This window comes from Rhinolophus sinicus, chromosome 6 (assembly GCF_057876585.1).
Source record: "Rhinolophus sinicus isolate RSI-liver-muscle chromosome 6, RSI-T2T, whole genome shotgun sequence".
In the NCBI taxonomy this organism is placed as follows: domain Eukaryota; kingdom Metazoa; phylum Chordata; class Mammalia; order Chiroptera; family Rhinolophidae; genus Rhinolophus; species Rhinolophus sinicus.
In genome coordinates this window covers 66,720,397-66,743,796 of record NC_142506.1, presented here as the reverse complement: position 1 = coordinate 66,743,796, position 23,400 = coordinate 66,720,397, and the positions used below count along the sequence as shown (strand labels likewise).

At 40.5% G+C, this 23,400-nt stretch overlaps 1 protein-coding gene across 6 annotated transcripts in view; it reads left to right on the top strand.

Annotated features, from left to right (window-relative positions):
* DENND1B (DENN domain containing 1B) overlaps positions 1-23,141 on the top strand; it is a 175,551-nt gene extending 152,410 nt beyond the window's left edge. For 4 of the 6 annotated variants that reach the window (XM_074317075.2, XM_074317073.2, XM_074317078.2 and 1 more), the window contains 3 exons: positions 14,166-14,245; positions 15,182-15,398; positions 16,964-23,141. In XM_074317075.2, the coding sequence (XP_074173176.2) occupies positions 14,166-14,245; positions 15,182-15,398; positions 16,964-17,512 (846 nt within the window). In that variant the 3' untranslated portion in view covers positions 17,513-23,141. The remainder of the gene's footprint in view (positions 1-14,165; positions 14,246-15,181; positions 15,399-16,963) is intronic. The other 2 variants (XM_074317076.2, XM_074317074.2) reach the window with 1 other exon arrangement.
* Positions 23,142-23,400: the final 259 nt, after the last annotated feature.

Sequence of the window (23,400 nt, the reverse complement as noted above, 5' to 3'; positions counted from 1 at the left end):
AACCTTTTCTGGCTACCACTGTTAACTGGAAAACATTTATTAACTGGTAGACTATTGATGGATTTGCAATCAATTTCTCAATTTTTCTCCTATTTCTAGAATGTTCAATTCCTGTCTGTCTCTAGCTTTAACATCTTAAAAACTTTTGCCAACTATTTACTGCCTTACTATTGGAGCATTTTGGCTATATTTACCGTGGTGACTAGGTTTTCATGGGAAGTAAACGTGTCTTCTTACTCCTGTCTCTCCCAGTATAATATTAGGGTGTGAGCACATTAAGATTTTCAATTAAATATGTAGCATTTCTAGGAATAAATGTGATTAAAGACAGAAACTACATAACAATAAATACGTCAGAGACTAATGTTTATTAGTTTGTTTATATTCTACCTATTTCCAAAATTAAATTGACATCTTAGAAATCAAACATTAGTGTCATTTAATTTAGATTAAGATTTCAGGCAGAGAGAAAGTAAGCGTGTGTAGGAAGCAAAGGCCCATTCCCTTGATTAGCAGTTTCAAGAAGAGAAAAGCACAGCTCCCATGATTCATACACACAGATTTAAAACAATCAGGTTTTCAGGAGGTGACAGCATGGCAGGAAATGCGCTAGGACTGTGGAGCCTCTGGTGAATTCAGTGTTTGGAGAACTTATACCTGGTGGAGGTGCCTGGTGGAGACAAGGTTCCTGAGTCAGGAGCAGACATTCAGTTCTCTTTACTGGCCGGATGTGCTGTTTGCAATATTCAGGTTCATTAATCCCTCTTGAAGACAGCTTGGTTTCCTAGCTGTTGCCTTTGCTTTTACATGGGAGTGAAGTACTTTTTTAAAAATTAAAAAGAGTAGCAGAAGACATCACCGTAGAACACAATCCTTAAAGTGAAACAAAAAAAAAGTTTCATCATCTGGGTACTGTAAAAAAGAACAAATACCAAAATGTCTGTTGCCTTAAGCCGGTGTGCCATGACTTAGCTTGTCTTTGGACTAGTGAATCCACACCTATTCCCCAACAAATAGCAATTTGTGTGTCAGTCTGCTAATTAGTATGGTTATTTCCCGTTGTGTTGATGAGGCTTAAATAAATGTCAAGGGTACAGCCATGAAGATCTCCCAATTAGGCTCCCCATTTGTAACACCCAGCCCCTCTCCCTTTTATGTGAAGATGACAGTTCTAGCAGCAGCCCAGCCTAACAGGACTCCAGGGAAGTCTCCTCCTCTGGTTTATTGAAAACAGGGCTGCTTGGGCCCAGGGGGAATATGCCGCTGGCCACGGGGCAGCACAGTTTTCATCTTGGCGGTGTGCCTGCCTTCTTGCATCAGCTCTGTTTTAGAACAAAATACTGTAGACTTGGTGAACCATGTTTAGACTAGGTCTGTCATCTAAGATGTACTTGTGAAAATCTACTGGAAGTTCTAAGAATGAAAAATTCCTTTAAATAACAGGTACAATTGATAGTAGGAATCTAAGATACTGCTCCGTATGAAATCATATTAGCCATCCTTATTCTAGTAATAACTGTAATGTGTGTACCCGTGTGTCTGCATCACACACACACACACACACACACACACACACACACACACACACACGGGCACACCCCCTAGGCTGGGAAACTGCAGGGGGAGCTTAGCTGGATTACAAGTCAGTGTTAACAGATGGATGGCCCTGAGCAGGAGAATCTAGTGAGGTGGGGGCTGAAGCTTTTCCTCCCTGAGCCTTATTAAAACCCTGGCACACATCACTCTTAACTATTTCGTGTCTGGGACCAATAGCAACCCACTCAGACTTCTTTTCAGTGTATCTAATTATGTGAAAGCCGCATGAGAAAATGTGAATGGGAGGTTATTTTTCCGCTTGTGACGTGATAGAGAGCAGTGCCCTGTTGGTGAATGCCCACACTTGGAACGCAGTCAAGGCTTGAGCCCACATACGGTGTTTACAAAGACAAATATGTTTCACAGGCAGAATTCCTACTAATAAGACCAAGGACTAGTAAATTCGCGGTCATTTCTTCTATTTTTAAAGTATATTCACATAGAGACTCATAGTTTGAGGTGCAGGTCTCTTTTGAATGCATAAGTAAGGAAGATGTTTACACCATAAAATATGGTCTATGTGATTTTCCGTTTTTTACCCATTATATAAGGTAATCATATGCACACTTCAAATGCAACTTGGCTATATTTTTGAGTCCTTATGTATTTATTGGTTATAAATCATCCTAATGGATTTGTGGAATACAGCACAAGAGCAGTGAGCTCATTTTGTAATTGATGAGTAATGTAATTTCATCTTTAAAGGATGTCCTTATAAGTTATATATGCTTTTTTGGCATGTAGAGACTTGCAAGTAAGTTATTTCAAAGCCACATTTTGGTTGAACGGGGACTTAAATCCCAGTATATAAGCTTGTCTTAAAACATATCAGCAATCAGATGGTTTACATTTTACATTTACTAGATGCCATATTTTAAAATGCTGCCAATGAAATTAATTTTCTGTGAAATGTATAAGAAAGATAAAAATTTAGGTTCTATAAATGACCCAGTCCCTAAACATAATGAGTGGTGGTGTCTTCACACCTGCTAGGGCACGGATTGTAGTACTGTGTTTATGATACACTTTTCTTCATTGGAATTCAGGGGCTGGTGTTTCTTGCTCAGGTGACATAATGGATTTCAGAAAATGGCACACTTGTTAGAAATCTTTGGAAGAATAGTCCATTGAGTGGCTTTACTTTATTGGCCAAGAAAGAAATGGAATAGTCATTTATTTGCGGAGGGAAGTAGCCACTCGCTTTTTCTGACAAAGAAAAAAAGTGATTGAAAATCTCGAGAAAGATCATTGTGACCTGGAGGGAGGCAGGAGAAACGTGTGTATGAAGGAAGAGGCCCCGATAACAGGAAAGAATACTTAGTATAAATTTTACGAAAAACAAAAATAAGTTTAACCAAATCACGATAAGCAAAAAATGCTTCATTTTTTATTTTTAGCACTTTGTTTAATTTGGCTCAGAATTGAAAATACTGTTATTATGATCAAGCTAAAATGTTCAATTAAAGTGATAAGGAAATCTATTAGAGTTTCAAACGATAAAAACTTTTTGAAATGTTTTAGGCGAATATGTTTCTATTAAAAGATGCCCACAAAAAATGCTGTCTAAATGAAAACACATTTTAACTCTCTGTCCCAAAGTCACTTTTTCACACAGCGTGTCTTTAGTCTAATTTATACTAATATCACTAATTTTTAAAGTTGATCTCTTAAGCCCAGTTTGAAAAATATGGGTACCATATTGTTAATTTTAAAGGATGTTGTTTTTTTTCTCTGTTTTTCTGTTGAAATAATATTAATTTCCAACATGTCAAATATGATTATAGTTCAATCTGTGCCCTGCAAGCCCCCACCCCCAAAATTCAGTTATGGGTTACAAGGATGCCCTCTAGTGGGCATTATATAAAACTTTCACACGAAAAATTTATAATTATAAAATTTACCTTTCAGAGTAGTCTTTTTTAGAAACACAATAGAATACACATTGAGACATTGATATTGTCATAAATTGTTCAAGAACAGTATTCTTTCAAAGAAAAAAATTCAAAACCAACTCTTCCTTTCAGTAACTGACTTCAGTTTAAAAATGTTTAGCTCTGCTGAATAATATCAAGTATGTTAAAAAGACGTAATGGAAGATAGAGTCTCACTTATGTGAACATGTTCACTACATATTATGGGATATTTTTAGGTTAAAATGTACCTTTTTAATGTTATAACTTCACTCTTGAAATTTATTGCCACAATGGTTGTCATTTATTACAAAGTCTTGAAACAAAACCAAAAGTGCTCAGTTTTTCCATTTAATAAATATAATGGATATTACCATTCTAGACTTTACATCAGTAATCACGTCACTAATATTTTTCCTCACTCGTTACTGTTCTGTTTGACCTTGTGAGAGTTTTTCCCCGTTACCTCCTTAATTATTTCAGAGGCTTTGGGCGAAATTAACAACCGCTCTCTCTATTCCCATAGTACCCAATTTTTATAGATAAATTCTTATTTTTCTTGCAGGCATCCTGGGATACAGAAATGATGATTTTTCTTCCTGTTTTATGTATAGAACTGCTTTTAGGGTTGGTCAGAGAGCAGTGTCGGTGTTGATGGAAGGGAAAGCGTCTTCTCTTTGCAGGGGTTACTGCTGCTGCCAATTAGTGTTCCTTAAGAGAGGAATTGCCAGGAATACCGATAGATACCTAACTGCCAGAGTGTGATAGAATCTTATTATCATTTGAACTGGATTTATATCTACTACACATTATTGTATTTCCTGGTAAAGAACAGAGGATATTAGAATAATACGTAAATACCTCTCACAAGTCAGTGGTACCCCATGCCAGTTACAGAACAGGACTGCTGTGTGGGCAGCCCACGCGTGTGCTTTTACTGGTTTTTTCCTAACATTTGAGTATAATACTGGTAATTTCACAGAAGTCGATTTCCTCCTTGTCTTTATCAGTGCCTCTGACATTTGTAAGATAACGCTTTTGAAACCAAAATATAATTGCAATTTCTGTTCAAAGATTCTTGCCACATTCAACCCGAAACCATTTAAGACTCTCTCCACATGTACACACATATCTATGCTTATGATATAGTGAAATGGCTATCCGAAAAATAAAACCCAGCTGTAATTATTTTACAAATCAGATATTTTCCTCCTAAGTTATTTAGCTTTTGCAAACATAGTTTATTAACGTGTTTGGAAATAATATGGTTCTGTTAATCAGTGCTGACTTTTTAATTGTTTATCCCAGCTGGGGAAGTCATCATTACATCAGTAGTGAAAGGAACCAAATTCTATGATTTACTGAAAATACAGTGGACTCGTTATATACTAAGAAATCTTTGTAAATGTTGAAATGTCGAAACCCTGTCAGCAAAAATGAAATTGCAAATAGTTTGCCGTTTATCAAAGGATTACTCGTTTATTTATTTGGCTTTGAGAATAATATTTTATTGGTCTTACGCAACTTCTTGTACGTATGCTGATCAATAATCTCAGCACTGAAAAGTTGCTGTGAGCACTTTGTCAAAATTTGCTTTATCAAATATTAAAGAAGAGAAAAACATAATGAAACAATGTGTTAATATCTAAATGTTTATATCTAACGTAATTTCATTAACAGTCTTAAAAGTTGGCCCAAACGTATTTACAATTCACAGCTATACTGCGTATAAACACAGGAAGAGCGAGACCTCCTGCGAGTACGTGGCCTTCTTTCCACCCGCTAACTCCCTGCAGTGAGTCTGTTAGAATGACTGTCCGATAGGTTTTCATACGGTCTGCTCCACAGTGGAGAAATGAAGTCTAAAGTACTGTGTTTCTAGGGTGATTTTGATACAGTATTTGGCCAAACTAAACTCCTTAAAGGAAGTCTGAGCTACTTAAAGGAAATTTCCCAACATAAGTAAAGGGCACCATGAAGGGATCAGTCCTGATTTCAAATATTCTGTTCTAAAATCTAATAAGGAGATTACTTTAATTCTAGGATAGTCGCCTACTTCATATTAATTAAAATGAGCTTCCACCAGTGCAGTAAGTGCTGCAACGTGGACCAAACGGAGAGTCTATCTAGTTCAGTTCAACCCAAACTACCTGATATCTACTGTGTGCTGTTTTACGAATTTCAATGTCCTGTACCTCCTCTGAACACTACTATGTGCTAGATCTGCTTTCAAGACTATTTGCCTCCTCTTACCTCACTAAGGACCATCATTTACAAATTCAGAAAGACTTTCCTTCATTGACCTTTGTATTTACTCTTTTCTTTTCACTTCTAACATCACCACCACCATTAAATAGAAAGACCCCATGTGGGAGCGTAACAGTCTTAAACTTTGGAATATAACAAACCTGGGCCAGGATTACCAGCTGGGCCACTTGCATGGTATTTGAACTTGAGCAACTTTCTTTTCCTCTCTAAGCCTCTCAGCTTTCACATGTATAAAACGATGACAATTGTGTCCCCCACCCCCAGAGTTGTTGTGGAGATTAGTTACGTAGTGATAGAATTGGTCCTTCCAACACTCACTAGAAGTTGAATAAATATTGGTTATTATTTCTATCCTGTCAGCTACAACAGTAACCTCCACAGAAATTGAATGAATGCCCCATGTGTTAGGGGGGCAGAATGAATTAGGCCAGTAGTACCTTCAGCTCTTGGATGCTCTGCTCTGTTTTACTTTTTCTTTTTTTCCTATTTCTGTAAAAAATGCCATTGGAATATTAATAGGGATTGCATTGAATCAATGGATGGCTTTGGATAGGATAGACATTTTCACAATCTTAAGTCTTCGAATCCATGAACACAGATATCTTTCCATTTATTTGTGTCTTCTTCAGTTTCTTTCATCAGTGTGCTAAAGTTTTTGTTGTATAGGTCTTGCACTTCCTTGGTTACATGTATTTCTAAGTACGTGTTTTATTGCTTTTGATGCTGTTGTAGGTGAGATTGTTGTCTTTACTCCTTTTCCCGAGTGTTCATTGGTGGTAGAAACACCATTTTGGATAGTTTCCATTGACCTGTTTTGAAGTTCACCAGTTTTTTCTTCAGTCTGCTGATGAGCCCATCAAAAGAATTCTTCCTTTTTTATATCATGTTTTCTTTTTATTTCTGTTGTTCAACTTGACTCTTTTGAATGGATTCCCTCTCTGTTTATGTATATTGTCCATCTTTGGATTTGTTTTCCTTACCTTACTTTATGTCTGGTAGCCTTTGAGGGCTGGGCCCCAGGTGTAGAAAAGCAGCCCAGAATAAGTTAAACAGTAGTTTAGCCCACGGCTCTTCTTCTGTAATGCTGTTAGTACAAGAGGTTGAGCGCATCACAGGTGGAACTGGTTTGGGTTTTGTCGTTGATACCGTCACCTGCAGTCGCCGCTATTGTTGTTAGGGTGGAGAGCTTCTAGTGGAGGTGCTAGAAGATCTTCTTCAGTGTTCCTCCTTCACCCTCAGCCACCAGCAGGCCCTGTACCCCTGAGCTGCTGCGGGGTCCTTCTCAATGTTTTTGTCCCTCCCCCAGCTTCCCTGGCACTTCTGTTGTTGGCTACTTGGTCGTAGCCTTAGGGGTTTTCTGTGCTCTGCTCCACTTTCAGGCATCGCAGGGTAGAGCTTTCCCAACACCGCCCCCGCACCCCCACTTCCCATGGCAGGTAACTTTCCTTGTATCTGTGATTGGTCTCAGGGAACTGGACGGCCACCTGCCCCTCCCCGGTGGTGGCAAACTTCTGCTCGGTGTCAAGGTAGGACCCTGGTCCTCCCTAAACTAGAGAATTCGTGCTTCCGCATTTCCTCCGGTGGTTTTGGTGTTGAGTTTGCTGATCATCGGCAGCCGCTTAAAGCTTTTGTTGTATATAAATGTTCTTAAAGGTAAGTGGGGCTGCGTGCCCTCCTGCAGCAGCCGTCTCCTCCTGCAGGCCTGTCATCTCATCTGCTTGTGCATATTGTCCCTCTTCTCAGTCCCCATCTTGTCCCCAGTCTTTCTCTGTAGCACGGGCTAGTGCAGTTGCCTGATGCAGTGAATGAAATGATAGGCTTGTGTCTGTGGGAAAGAACCTGTGCGTGCAAACTCTCCTTGTCTCTGAGACGGCCGGCTACTGCAGACGGACATGTCGGTCCGGACTGGTCTCCCAGACGATTGCCTTTGAGCAGATTGCTTCCCTGCCTTCTGTGCCAGCTGCTTAGCTCCTCGTGCTTTCCATGGGTGCAGTAGACCCTGCCCCTTATCTCTTGTTGGAGGGGCGTGGAACTCCACGGAATCCAGTTGACTTGGTTGCCTCACAACTCAGCTGTCTGATAGCTTCAAGAAAAAATATGGTTTGGTTTTTTAGATTATCCAGCTTTTTCTCATTGTTGGGATGGGAGTTGCCGTTCTTTTGCTGCTTTGTGCATTCTCAATGGAAGTGGAATTAGAAGCAAATGAATTAAAAGATAGAGTTCTTGGTCTCAAGGACTCGGTAAGACAGGCGTGCACTTCAAATGAAACACTACCTTTCTGAGAGCCCTTGTCGGATGACAGCTGAGTGGAGGGAACACAGTGAGTAACGCTGACAATACCACGAGATCGCCGTGCCCTGGGGGAGTTGGTAAAGGGTCCTTGGATGGACATGTGTGGCCCTCTCCAGAGCCTGCCCTCCTGAACTAGCCCCACCCAGCGCTCTCCTGCTCAGAAGTAGAATTTTGATGCTTCTGTAAAATCTTGTTTTCTGGTTTACTAATGACACCCTTCATCAGTGGAGCCCACCAGACTTCATCGAACACTTGTGTGCTTCCTCCTTCCAGGCCCTCCTTTGCCCTGACAGGAGGGCCTGATCTCAGTCCCTCCGGAAACACGCCTTAGTCTCTTCACCTGCCATCCCACCTGCTTGGCACGTCAGCATTCTTGATCCTTGTGTAACCTCTACCTGCTTTAAAAATGAGGTTAAACCTTGATGTTTTAAGAAAATTTTTCTCAGGTTGATTCTCAGACATTTATTCTGTGAGAGTCTCTTGGGACTTCCTTATTTAGTGTAATTGTAATGAAGAGTCCTAGCCAGGGAGTCGGAATGCCTGGCCTAGTGCCCTAGCTCTGTCACTAATTGTCTAGCGTTGCCCCAGACACTTCACTTTGTTGACGTTTTGGTTCTTTAACATGTAAAATAAGGAAACTGTTCACCAAAATTTGTAGTAGATACTTACTGAAATAAAGTATTATCTATAAAACCTCTAACACACTAAACCAAATCACTCATGAGTAGGTCGCCTAACGTGTGCTTCAGTTCCCAGTGATAAAAACGACAACACACGTGCTTTTAAAGGTCTTTTCCAAATTGTTAACTGCCATGTATTTTTAAGGCGTTGCCATTATGATTCTATATAGCCACGTTTCTTTAATTTATTTTCATAGTTCATGCAGGTATATATATATATATATATATATATATATATATATACCTGCATGAAATATATATATATATATATATATATATATATATATATATATATATATATATATATATATATTTTGTCCTAGGCTGTAAGCTCAGGGGTTTGCTGTAGACTTTGAGTAAGCAAGGTAACATTCCTTAGTTACTGAGGGCCTCAGTTACTTCAACTCGAAAATGGACACAGTAGCACAGAATACCTACTTTTAAAACATTCATCTATTGCGTCTTAATTTTATTAATTCTAAAAACTTATATTTTCCCATTCCTCGGCTTATATCCCTTATTTTCCCCACCCCCAACCCCCTTTTGAATTTAAATGTACCCAGCACTTTGCCATCTTAGTATCTGTCTGCCATCTAGTGACAAAAATGGTGACTGCTAGAACAGCAGGCTCCTCGCGCCTGGGGAACATTGTCCCTGTTCCACCGTCTGATACGCTCTCTACAAACATCATAGTGAAAAGAGAGGAAACATTTATCTTTGCTCCTTGTACCTAAACCAAACTTACTTCCTGAAGCCTCTTCAGACATAGAGTTCGATGGTTTGTGACGCGGGTCTTTGCCTCTTTATTCTTTTGGTGAGGTTCGTTATGGTTTTTCCTTCCTATGAAATGCTTTTCCTTCTCGTGTTTACCAGCCCATTTTCCTGGTTTCATTCAACGTTTGGCTGTAGCTTGAGCTTCTCTAATAGGATATCTTCTCTTAATAAATTTCGTTCCATACTGATAACCATTCTTTTGTATTAATTTAGTATTCTTTCAGATCTTAGTAAGCATCCCTGGCTATATAGTGCTCACTGCCAAAATTATATGAACTGTCACATATACTAGATGTGTGCTTTACTTCACAATTATCTGTTTAGAGTCTAGTAGAGGCTGATGGAGGATGTGTGACATCCAGCTCCCGTCTTGTTTTTAGTTCTTTGTATAGAAGGATGTAAAACTCTACAAAACTCTGCTTCTTTTGTTTCTTTTGTTTTCGATGCCTTTTGCATCAAAAAGATGTTGTGTGTGTGTGTGTGTGTGTGTGTGTGTGTGTGTGTGTACGCGTATGTAGTATTGGCTCCCAAGAGAGCTGCAAATGCTGAGTTATTTACTAATTTGCACCTGGTTACTAGTGAGATGGCCTCTGGTTACTAGTGAGGTGACCATTGCTAATGCTGTAGCTGCAGCAGCTTCTAAACGTCCTTATTCGAGCCCTGAACTACCATTATTTATGGTATGTAATTGCAGTTCTATATTGTTAATATTGTTGGTCTGATGCCTGAACCTACTTGTTAGGAATATTACTATTTGGCTTTAGTCAGGATCCGTAGTAATACTCATTTACATAAGCTTTCATCTATGATCAAAAAGTTTGGCTTCAATTACTTTCATATCATGAGGAATAAGTTTATATTTATGGCTTCTTTAATTGTATTCAGTACATCGTCAGTTTCACCATGTATTTTTTTCATCGTTTTCTTTTCTCTCGTATGCCTCACAGCTCGTGTGCAACACGCATAGAGTAGCTGTTTAATGGATGTTTGTGGAATGAAGAGATTACAAGACTTTTTATGTGGCTACTACTTTACTTTCAAGGAATATGCAGTAACAGTTTTCACTGGGTGCTCAAATATTTGTTGAAGGAAAGAAGAAAAGACTTCTTGTTACTGTCCATTGTCAGGCCTGCAAGTCGGGGTGGGTGCCCAGCCTGTAGCTCCTACCGCTTTCTCATCTCCATTCGTTCCTGCTGGTCTCTGACCCTCCCCCACTTCCTCGGACCCTCCAGCCCTTTGTCTTCTTAATGTACATCTTCCCTCTAGTGGTCAAAGGAGTAACTGCAAGGTTAACGCACTCAGAGAACCTTGTGCGCCCGCAGTCGTCTGTCGCTCCATCATCTTTGCCCCATCGTTCCCAGCACAGGACCTCCGCACGTTTTGTTCCTTCTTGTCATCACCTACTTAATACCTACTCACCTTTCAGAGCCGTCCGAACGTCTTCAGGGAAGGGCTTCCTCCCCGTGACCTCTCTGATTAGGTCAGACTCCTCAGAGCAATCCGAGTTTCGGACAAGTTACTGCAATCCTAACTGTGTGCTGAGTTTATGATTATTCAATTTCATCCATGTTTCATTTACTAGAACATCATCTTCATGAGGGCAAAGGGCCCTGTTCTCGAGGTCATCATTCCCCCCGAGCATGTGGCTCAGTGCCTGGCACACAGCAGGCATTTCTGTGTCTCTGTTGAGTGACTGAATGAATGAACGCTCTTGCACACTGATAATGCCGTCAGTCGGCAGAGTCTGCAGTTAGCATTATCTGCATCGTGCATTTTCGTAGGAGTGTTCAATTCGTTTAGATGCTCAACAGAAACTACCTGCTCTCTGTGGAGGTCTTCATTTATTCCGCAAACGTTAACTGCCTACTTTAAAGGATAGTTTTATATTAAAGGCTAAGATTATAACGCCCTTATTTTATTTGGCTCATCAGCCAATGAGGGAACCAGTGAATTATAAAAAACGGACACAGGATAATCCAAAGAACAGACGCCTCGACCGTCAGGACACTGAAATGTACATGCTCACAGGTCCCCAAACCACCAGTACCCACACCAGAGGAACCGCATGTCCACGGGACAGAACCGACTAGTGCACCCGTGGACAAGAAGCGTTTGCATGGCCGTCGGTCCTCCACAAGTCAGCGTCAGGGCTATGCACGGTGCAGACCTCTAGCTTCAGACGTGGTGTGGACCCCACGTGGAGAGCGCGCAGGCAGGAAGGGCATAGGCAGAGCCCTTGGCGAATATGCAGCGTGGTCAGCAGCACAGCAGCCTGTGCTGGCCACGGTGTTTGCCAAACACGGAGGTTGCTCACCAGCGGAGGAGAACCCTCTGGAAGCTTCACACAGGAGACGTTTGAGTCAAACACTGAAGGGAAAGTGGGAGTTTTCCACTAGTGGAGAAAGAGAAGGGAAATTCTGAAAGAGGGAGCCTGTGTGCAGGGAGTACAGGTCATTTGCTGTGGCAAGAGGACTGGGGGCGGCCAGTCGCACGTGCGGAGAGGAACAGGACGTCAAACCAAAAAGCTGGGTCTTGACCGGGTTTGGGTGGGAGTCTCATTAATGCCAAGACCTCTGACCTTTGTCTTAAAGGAAAACAATGCTTTTAATCAAAGCAATAAAATGACCAGCTACGAGGGTTTTAAAAAAGTAACACATTGAGGTATATTCTGACAAATGCATATTTAGGTTTTGAAAATCAAATGGTATGATGATGATTTGACAGATGGAGAGACATCCTCTTGATGAATTTCAGTTGTATGTTTTTATTTCATGTCTATTGTGAGATATTTTGATAGTTGATCGAGATGTTTGTATTTCATTTGGCCGAAACATCACATGTGCATTTTTATGAATATTATCTACCGAAATATGGTGTTACTTAAGTGCATTTATTAACCTCCAAGTTGGATTTGATTGCTAATGTCAATATCCGTCAAACCAATAACAGACCAAAGGATTTTGCCTGAGATTGTAAAAATCAGTTGTTACGCCAAGGACTTAAAATATGGAACTTTTTTTCCTGTGAGTTAAGTATTAACTGTGATATCTTATTTCCTAAAATGTTAATCATGTTTTAAAATATCGGAATTTGAAAAGCTTGAATTTTATAATTAGAAGAGCCTGTTGGCTCAGTTCATGGACACCCAGAAAATGTCATTACAACCTGTTCACTCTTTCAAATATTGGCAGTAGCAAAAAACAGTGTGACAATCTTGTTTCTTGTGGGAGTAAATTAAAGAAAGCTGGCTATTATTAGTACTCTGATCAGGAGGAAAAGAAAAAGTCTTTCCCCCGTTTTCACAAAAATGTATGGGAAAAGCTACACACGTTTCAAAATACAGAAAAGAAAAGCTTAAATAATAGCACAAAGCAAATACACAGGCAGTGGGAGGCCGGCTTACCTGTGACGTCAGCTGATTTTCAGGTGCAGACCATGTCACATCATTTAGCAGAACTTTGAAAAAATATAAGGTTGTTTTTCCTGGAAATCACCTTATTTTTCCCTTTGTCTCAATTTCTTTACTATGTTGACTGCTTGTGGCTGTATCTCTCAATTTATTTCATAATCTCCCTTTTACAAAAGGCATCCATTCCCACATATAGGCCAGATTATGACCCACTTGGTGCTTATTCCAGGATAAAAATTCAGGATAAAAATATCTTATTTCATAGATAAAAATTTATGATGAAAGCGTTTCTTGACCCTCAGAAACTTTCCCATTGTACACCTCTTACTGTGAGATTTCTATCCAGGTCTGAGACAGAAGGACACTTTTCTCTGAATGCGTACAATACACCCAAGTCACTCTGCTAGCACTGGCCTGTTTACTCTTGTTTCAGTTAGAAAGACGGGAAGACGTGCGCTCCCTCCCTAAAGCTCAGTCAGTTGGATTAAACGTGTGATTATTTGCTATCTTTATGGTGTGTGTTGAGATTGCTTTTCTCGTTCTTAGTCATTTCCATGTCAGTTTCTGTCTAGGTTAGTGACAGGTTTCCAGCCCTGGCTCATGTGTGGGCTGTGAGTCCAGATAAAGGTGTGTTCTGATCGGCTGTGGTTAGCATGCTGAAGAACTCACTGTATGTGGTCTGCAGTCTAAGCTTCTTTGCTACCTGTTACCCAGAAAGACCTCTGTTTACACGACTGTGACCAGGTCTTTTGCCCAGTGTTGGGGGTTCTGGATGTGGTGGCAAGGATCCTTTATCCCCCTGGAAGCACTGTCCCCAAGCCCCAGTCTACCAGAAGCAGTGACGCAGAGGGGATCTGGGCTGCTATGCGCTCTGAAGCTGGTGATGCTTTTGTTAAATAAGCTGCTGCTTTCCTCTATCTTGAGTGTGGATCAAATTGTAAGTCAAGTATTCCGAACAGGGAGTGACGGTTGGGTGATTGTACCCAGGTGCATACCTACTCACTCCAGTGATTGGGTTTTTGGTAGTTTTCAGGTATGAGGAAGTGTGGCGATAAATAGTGTCTGATTCCCTCCCCTCGTCCTGCCCAGCTTGTCACGTTATCGGGTAGCACTGAAAAACCCTGAAGGCATATTCTTTTAAAGGGTTCCTTAGCAAATAACATTGTTCCTTTAAAATTTAGGAGAGAGTCTCATTTTCACTGCTAATGCCACTTTATTGTGAACTCCCGTCTGCAGGCTCACTTACAGAGGTCTCTGAAGAGTGTCGATGGTGCTGTGTATGATGACGACGCCGACGCCATGGAGAGAGCCAGCAGGTCAGTCAGCGGTTTGCCGTCCTACTGAGCAAGTGGCTTCATGGCGGAAGTTTTAGGTTCCAAAAGACTTTTCAGTGTGCACTCCTAGAGGTCAGATTTTGCCGGTTACACTGTTTGTACTTCAGCGAAAGGCACCCAATTCTCGCTGGAGTCTCATGGGGGATAAATCTTGAGATGTGAAAGCAGACAGACCTGAAGTATCTTGTTCTTGGAAAGCCGTGATGTCTGCAGAAATGTCAAGTAGCTTGCAGAGGGCATGGAAGCCCAGCCAGGCCACGCTGCTGCCCTCCTGCTGGGGACGGCGGGTTGAGGGGCAGGAACAGGGGCGGTAGCCAGCTGAAGCCACTCACTCAGGGAGGGGAAGGACTTACGTCTACGGTGATAGCAGAGGAGCGAAGTGTAATACAAAGTGTTAAAAATTAATTCTAATATAAAACAAGGGAAATAATAGCATGTGTTTAATTTCTCAACAATTTTAAGATAGATGGGGATGACAAATGGACATTCTCTTTTTCTTCATTAAGTCTGTCTTTGTATAAAGGAACGTGCATTCTTCTCTAAGATAAGTGAATGACTAAAAGGAAAACCACGTAGAAACAGTGAATGTGAACGTGGATATCGCAAACTTTCCAAGTATTCAACCTACTATTTCTAGGGCCAGTGTCCCACATCGCACAAAATTAGACCGTGTGACAGCTCTGCCCCATGTCCTGGTTGATTCAAGTACCAAAGACTTTCTGTCTGTTCTTAATGCAGACTCAGAATTTCCAGTATTTGAATTGGCACACACATCACTACAAAGAATTTGGCCATGAACCAGTTGTCCGTTTTCCTGTTGTTCCACTGAAATGTCACTTTCATATAAGTGGTGAGCGGTTGCTTCCATGGAGCATATGTGGTTCTGTAGCCACCGGTACCTGTTCTGTTTTTCTGCAGGTTGTCATCTGAAGATGGTGAAGAAGCCTCTGCCTATTTTTACGAAAGTGACGATTCTGTTGAAACCAGAGTGAAGGCTCCTTACTCAGGTGGAATGGACTTACTCGGAGAGATTCTGGATACTCTGAGCACACACAGCTCAGATCAAGGAAAGCTGGCGGCAGCCAAGAGCTTGGATTTCTTTAGATCAATGGACGACATTGATTACAAACCTACGGTCAGCTGATTTTCCAATTATAAAGTTAAATGGAAACATTCTTACCTGTGCTGCGATTGTCTGATGTAATCTCAGTCTGTAGAAGCTTTTAACCTCTAATAGCTACATGTCAAAACTTCAAAAATATAACAATTAATCATTAAGAATTATTTATAACAACAAAATTTTCATGTTTCCCCTTTTATTTATCCAGTTCTTATGGTTATTGTCATTAATTGAAATTATTTTGTCCAGCCGTAATATTTTCTGACAATCCAATTTTATAGTTGTCTTTTCTGGAGAATTTTTTAGATGTGAAATGTTCCCACTTGTTTTTTCTATTTTTCCTGAATCTTCAAAAAATTGTTTTACTAAATGTAGTAATTTAAGTAACTTTTTATTGCATTGCCTCAAAGATGAACACTATTTTAGACAAGCTGAGCTGCATGGCAATACTGTTCCAATGGCCGGGAATTCCAGAACTTGCGTTGGTTACATACTCTAGATGCCTATTGGGTTTTTTTGGCCAATCCTTTTTATTTCACTTTATTTTCAGCTTTATTGAAGTATAATGACAAATAGAATGACAAATGACGTGAGCTTTACAACTTGATGTTTTCGTATCTGTACACAGGCGAACTGATCACAATCAAGGCAGTTAGTGTGTCCATCACCTCACATGGTCACCGTTTTCTTCTCCTTTCTTTCTTTCTTTTTTTTTTTGAGGTGAGAGCACGTAAGACCCACACTCTTAGCCAATTTCAAGTGCACAGTGCAGTGTTGGGAACTGTAGTCGCCATGCTGTACGTTAGGTCCCCAGAATTATTCTTCTTGCATAACTGCAATTTTGTACCCTTTAACCAATGTCTCCCCATTTCTCCCACCACCCCACCACCCCCAGACAACCCCCATTCTACTCTTTAGTTGAGCCTATTTTAGATTCCACATAGAAATGAGATCATGTAGTTTATCTCCCTTACCAGGTCTTCCATGTGTATCTATGTTATCTCCACTGGAAGAAGTTTCATCTTTATCAGGCTGAATAATATTCCATCATGTGTCAACACCACAATTTCTTTATCCATTCATCCATCGGTGGACACTTAGGTCGTTTCCACTGTTGTGACTCGGCTACAGTGAACACAGGGTACAGCTGTGTCTTCAACATACTTACTCCATTTCCTTTGGAGACATACCCAGGGATGGCTGGGCCATGTGATGATTCTCTTTTAATTTTTTGAGGAATCTCCACACTGTTTTCCATAGTGGCCACACCAATTTATATTCCCACCGACAGTGCATGAGGTTTTTCCCTTTCTCCACTGCCTCACCAACACTCATAAACTATTTGAATTTTGGAGGTGACAGTTGCAAGGACATGGAAACTAAAGTCCATCTCAATTCATGACTGTACATAGAGCCATTTGGATGTATCCACAATTAACTGTCAATGCTGTATTTCCTCTGGAGGGAATTTCAAGTACCCAGCATTGAAAGATCCTGATTTCAAAATGGGGGAAAAGTACTGCCAAAGTAATGCTATCATTTCATTAACCTTTTTCTGAATTTGTCGTTTCCGCTTTCAGAAGAAGTCCAATGCACCTAGTGAGAATAACCTGGTCCTCCTTGGTAGCGGTTCCGGTGATCAAGCCGAGTGGCATCTTGGGCAAGATGACAGTGCCCTCCACGGCAGACACCTCCCTCCGTCCCCCAGGAAGCGGGTCTCCTCTAGTGGTTTAGCAGATTCTCTGTTTATCCTGAAAGAGGAAAACAGTGACAGACCCCTCAGTGCTACCAACCTGAGCGGGCCGACAGTAGCGGAAAAGCCAGCTCCCACTTCGGGCTTGGATTTCCAGCCAGCTTTGACTGAAGTTTCCCAAACCGAAAAAGGAACAACAGAAAAGAAGGAAACACTAAGCCAGGTTTCAGATGACCTGCTTATCTCCGGCCTCGGGCGATGTCCATCGACTTCCGTTCCTTGGGAGAAAGAAGGGAAAGAAGCCAAGGGGCCTGCAGAGGGTGTTGGACTGCTCAGCGAGGTAGTGTCATTGTGTCACATTACATCTGCCTTCCAACAAGACTTAAACATTTCAGAAGAAAACACAAGTGGAAACCAAGCTCCAGTCAACAATTAAGAGTCCGTCCTTTGCATCCAAGCTTCTATGGAGACATTTTAAGATTCCATGTAATTGATATAGTAAACAATCATTGTAGGAATGGCAACTCTTGCTACTGTCTAAACATTATTTTTCATTTGGAGCATCACTCGCTCGTCTCGTTGGTATATATGATCCATTGATTTTTAAGTATAAAGCTAATTCTACTGTGCTCTTAAACCAGGTACTAGTTTGTACGTCTGTTGAAAGTATCTATTGCACATGATTTCCCAGTGTTCGGTGCTTGATGCTACGCATCTTATTTAAACTAGTATGCCGCTGTAACCCTGGCACATCACTAGTAGCTGCTGTACTAATCTGGTTGAGCATGAACTGATTAAGATATCTAAACTTCTCAGACTACCCTTGAACTGCTGAAACTGTTGACCCACTAATTGCCTTAATTTTATGCCTCTGGTAAACATGCTTAAATAATTTATGGAATTACTTGTAAATTCTACAAGCTAAGTTATAAGTGTTCAGTAGAGCAATAATGCTTTTTCTATTCATTGAATCAAAGACAAATTCTTTTTTCTTTTCAGTTAGAAAGCTCCCATTGTGGACACTGCAGCCATGTTTTCCAAAAAGTATAAAGGTCCACATTCACCTTTCACTCAGTGAACTATATGAAGTGCTGAATGACAATGTGAAGTTAGTGACTTCTGTTTACAAATGGGACACGTCCCTTTCACAGTCCCTCTGTATGCCTTCGCTTTCTAGGAAGCCATCCCCAGAAAGTCTCATGCCACACCAACTATCCTGATTAAAAAAAAAAGTTCCAGTCTTTTTTCCCTTAACTAATAATCTAAATGCTTTATATTAGCTCAGATTTCCCGTTCAAAAGAACTGACTTTATCCTTTACCAGTTTGAGGTTTGTGGGAAAATTGTGAGGCACGTACAGTTTGCCGAATGGCCCTGCCCGCAATTTCCCATTGCTAATGCCTTACATGGGTGTGGTGCATTTGTCACAGTTACCGGCCACTCTGGTAGTCTTAGACTTCCCCGAATGCCCTTTTCTGTTCAGGGTCCCATCCTGGAGGCCTCATGGCATCGCTGGGCATGTCTCTTGAGGCACCTCTCGGCTGTGAGTGTTGCTCAGACTTGCCTTGTTGTTGATGACACTTTGAGGAGTACCGGTCAGATACAGGGTACGATGCCCCACTGTTAGAATTTGTCTGATGTTTTTCTCATGATTACACTGGGATTATGGGTTCGGGGAGGACGATTACAGAAGTGCCACTTTCATCACATCCTCTCGAGGGTACACATTGTCCACATAACGTGTGAGTGTTGATGCTGACCTTGATAACAGAGCTGAGGTTAAGTTTGCCGGGTTTCTCCACTTTCAGGTTGCTCTTCACCTCCCTTCCCGTGCTGTGGTCTTGGGAGAAGTAGCTGTGCATAGCACACACTTAAGGGGTGTGCGCTGTGCTTCCCTCCTTTCAGGCAGGGAACCTATGTACATTAGCTGGGATTCTGCACAGGAGACTTGTCTCTTCTCCCTCAAACTCACTGTGAAACTCAGAAATTCATCTGAGAAGAAACCACACATTGATTGCTTCAGGGGAGGCTAGATTGACGGGTAGTCAGAAAATAAACAGGGATGTTATGGATAATTTGTTGTTAGTATGTTCAATATGTAAACTCTATTCATCCCCAATCATGATTCAGTTTTAAAAGTTGTCATTTTATTAAAGGGGTTTGAGAAACCATTCAAGAACCCCATCAGGGCTGTACCCTAAAATATTTACTGAAGGAATTTAGTTTTCAGTTAAAAACAAATTCTGGAGGGGGGTTTGTTAAAAACATTGCTTAAAAATATTGATTCAGGTCAGTCTAAATAATTTAAAGAAAATGACTACATTTTTCTTTTTAAACTACATTCTGAAATCTAAATGGATATGTTTCATTTGGGACTATTATTCATTCATGTTTATAAAGGAAGACAAATCTTGTTTTCCTCATAAGGATGGACTCTGTGTATAGCAAGGAAAAAAGTGTTTGGTTCTTATTTTTGAAACACAAAAGTAAGACTCAAGGTTCTTGTCTAATTTAGTTTTTATATACTCATTACAAAATTCCATTTTACTATATTGAAGTTTATAATAAAAGGAGTCCATTAATCAGAAGAGCTGTTTTAAATGAGAAGGGAAAACAGTCACTCTGGTTGTTCACCTGCTCGGCAAATATTCCTTCATAATTTGTTAAAAGAATGTCAAGCAGCCTTTTAACTTGTAGATATTGGAATGAGGTTTTTTTTCCCCCCTCCAGAATTGATAGTCTGAAGAATAAGATAATCGTGAATGTAGCATCAGCAAAATTTGGGTGTTAGTCCGTTTGCTTAAGAAGCATCACGGCCTTAGAAAAGTAAGTTGTTCCCTGCCCTTCAGTCACCTCACGAAATGTTTGGCCATGATCCTGTGTTGTGTTGAGGATATTCAGCCAGTCGCAAGTAGCGTTTCTGTCAGGTGTGTAAAACTGGACTTGTGCCTTATTGAACATGCAAAACAGCTGTTATATTCCCCATTAAGAACTAAACCAAAAACAAAACCTCTACATGTTATTCTTGGAAAAACTCCAAACTACTGGTAGCAAGTATTAGTATTTCCAACCATCAAAATGTTGAGTGTGCAGAGTGTGCTTTGAGCTAGACTCCCAGTGTTCTGGTGGGAAAGGGAGAAAGAAGTGAAATTGAAGTGAGTTCTGGAAGAAACACAAGTGTTACCTATTCTCTACTCTGTTCATATTGTCTATAATAACTAAAGCAAATAGTTTTAAAGCCCCCTGCTGTTTGAATTTCTTTCTTTTTTTTTTTTTCTTCAAAAAAATAATGCCTGTTCTACAACAGAATTGTATAAATGAGGACGACTTCTGGCTTTGGTACGGAGTCTTTCCTGTGGTCTCTGAACAGCCACGGTTCTGCCCGAACCCACCCGAGTGTTCACCTGTTGCCCTTAGACGTTGTTACCTGTGGTACTTCTGGGGTAGAAGAGTAGTGTGTGAATTTAGGAGTTGTTTCATTAAGTGCAAGTGTTGTTAAGTGGGATATTTTAATGGTTACTACGTTAGCATATTTTAGAAAGGCATCAAAATATACCATGGTTGTTTTTCTGATTAAAAATTAATAGCTTATTCATTTAGGAAGTGTTTTTTTCCTAAATGAAATATGCAAGGTACACTAACTGGGGATGTAGAGAAATAAAATAATTGACATAGTCCCTGCTGTGAAGGAACCAATTAAAAGGAAAAGGAATTGCAAATCTCTAATAATAATAATAATAATAATAATAATAATAATACTATGTTTTGCTTAGACGTTATCAGCCCAAGATTCTAACACCAGGTACCATCTTTTAAAGCTGCTTCATCGAAAACGTGTTCTGAGTTTGGAACCACAGTGCCATTCTCGGACGTCATTAACTGTGTGTGTCTTTATATGAAGTGTGTATGGTTCCTGCTCTCCGAGGAGATGCCTCCTTTTAAAGAACAGACTCTGAGGCCCTTGGAGACGCCGTGTCTTCTGTGAGCTGGGCAGCCCGGGGCTCTCTGACAGATGGCGCCCCTTTGAGTACTTAGGGCCGCTGGGCTCAGTGTAGGATCAGTGAGTGGGTGGGTGCACGTTGCGGGGTCCAGTTGTGAAGTCTTTATCTTGATAACATCATTCTCTAGACTCAGTCCCTCCCTTTTCAGATAAAATTGCATGGTTGACCGCATTCTCTGCTAATGCCCTAATAACAGGACCCAGGAGTGCTACTGAATTCATTATTTCTTAAGTAAAGTGATCAAGAGAAAACTGTGAATCAGTAGATCTTCCTTCTCTGTGAGAAAACCTGGATTTTCAGGAAAAGGTTTTCATGAATAAAATTTCTAATGAAAATGCCATTTTATTTAGCATAAAAGACCTTGACCCTGGGTAGATATTTGTAAATCAGAATATAAATTTAAGAATGTCCAATGAATACCCAAATCTAATTCTCCCACCCCCCACCACCCCAAAGTGCTTCTCAACATAAGAAAGAGTTCTTACAAATCCAATCAGTAGTGATCGCTCGCCTTCCTCAGGCCCGCAATTTGTTAGTGTCTGTTTCTTAAAGCTTATTTAAGAGGCAGAATTGTTCTCATCAAGCCACTTAATATTTTGATTTGGTCAAGATAGGGAATTATGTGTATTTAGGAAGATGCATGCTTTATTTTGAAAATAATAGGATTTGTGCAATATTTTTCTTGCATAATTTAGTTCATGTAAATAAGCACGTCTGCTTTTCTAGCAGATGCCTTAAGGTCATGTTTTTCAGTATTTGTGTAAAACTGTGTGTAGCAATGTTCTATGTGAGTTTAGAAGAAAAAATAGTCTTTATATTGTTGGCAGAGGAAATGGTTTTGTTTATTTAAAATAATTATGGATATAGCATTATTATAACTAACTGCCTCAGCAACAATAAATATGCAATAAGAAAATCCTGAACTTTAGCCTAGTATGACAGTATTGTTCCTTTCAAAGACATGTATCTAGTGCAACTTGCTGATTCTACGCGTGCGCATTTAGCAAACACCCTGTCTGCACCACATACATCTAAACCGCATTTGTATGGCGACGACCACATACATAGATTGTAACATCCTTTGGGATGAATCTTTGGTAAAATTTATAAAGGGCATTGCCAACGCTTCCTGACTGTCTGTAAATTGAGTTAATTTTTGTATAATGTACAATTTGGTTACTCTTACAGCACCTATAGATTTCTACTTTTATTATACTTGAATCAGGCAGAAAAGCCCTGTGGAAAATCTGTAGCTCTGGACGCAGTATGCAAATAAATATACCAAAACAATAAGGGTACTTCCTGAGCAGTAGAGTTAACTGGATGCCTTATATCCAGAAAGCTGTGCTTTTGCAAACCCTACTTTAGTGAAGGAATTTAACATATACAATCTTTGGTCCTGACAGGTTACAGAGTCACCAATGATTACCTCTTTGCTATGAGAAACCTCTAAGTCTCTTGGTCTCTGTGTAATTTCAGTTCTCAGATGAGAGCCTTGTGGGGGACAGTAACCAATCACCGTCTGGTGGTTTACGTGATGTTGCACGTCAGCTCACCATCCCTCAGGTAGCATCGCTCCCATAGGGTGGTTTTGAGGACCATTTAATAACCAGACACCCAAGACAAGATTTCCCGAGTCTGCTCTGATTTATTAGAGCGACGCTCGAGATAGCAAACAAGTACGAACTGCATGAAACCTACAGCTTAAAATGCATAAGTGCTGTTTTACGGAAAGGTACATGAGAAGCTCACCATTGAACTTTTCCAAAGCTTGTTTCTTTTGCTTTAAATGAGTAACTGTTGAAAAGGACTGAGCTTTTTGCTAGACGTGGTGACGGGTATCTGTAAAAACCTACCCAGCACAGAGACGTGCTTCCTCGTCTTTGCATCCTTGCGGCTACAGTATAAATCATCTCTAAAGTTGAGTACTACTGGGAGAACTTTGTGTGTAAAAGTATTGTTTGGGGAATTTAAAAAAATATGCAAAAATAAATACTGGATGAACTACACATTGCCATAAAGTGCCCAACAATGCAGCTACGAAATAAAATCGGTAGTCATCAAAGCTTGGCATGGTGGTGGCTCTTTTATAATTGGCCAGTTATCCTGTTCATCTTTCTAGGTGACCGATGCAGGGACCCTGCCATCTCAGATCATCTCTGCTTTGCAGCTGCTGCAGCCTGCATGTTCCTGACAGGTCTGCTCAAGAGGTACCCATTCCTTTACGTCCAGCTTTGAAATCATAGGATAGGTGTGTAGATGTCATAAGTGTATCAGAGCAGGGCTATCCAAGTTAAACAACTGTATTGCTCAACCTTCCTTTA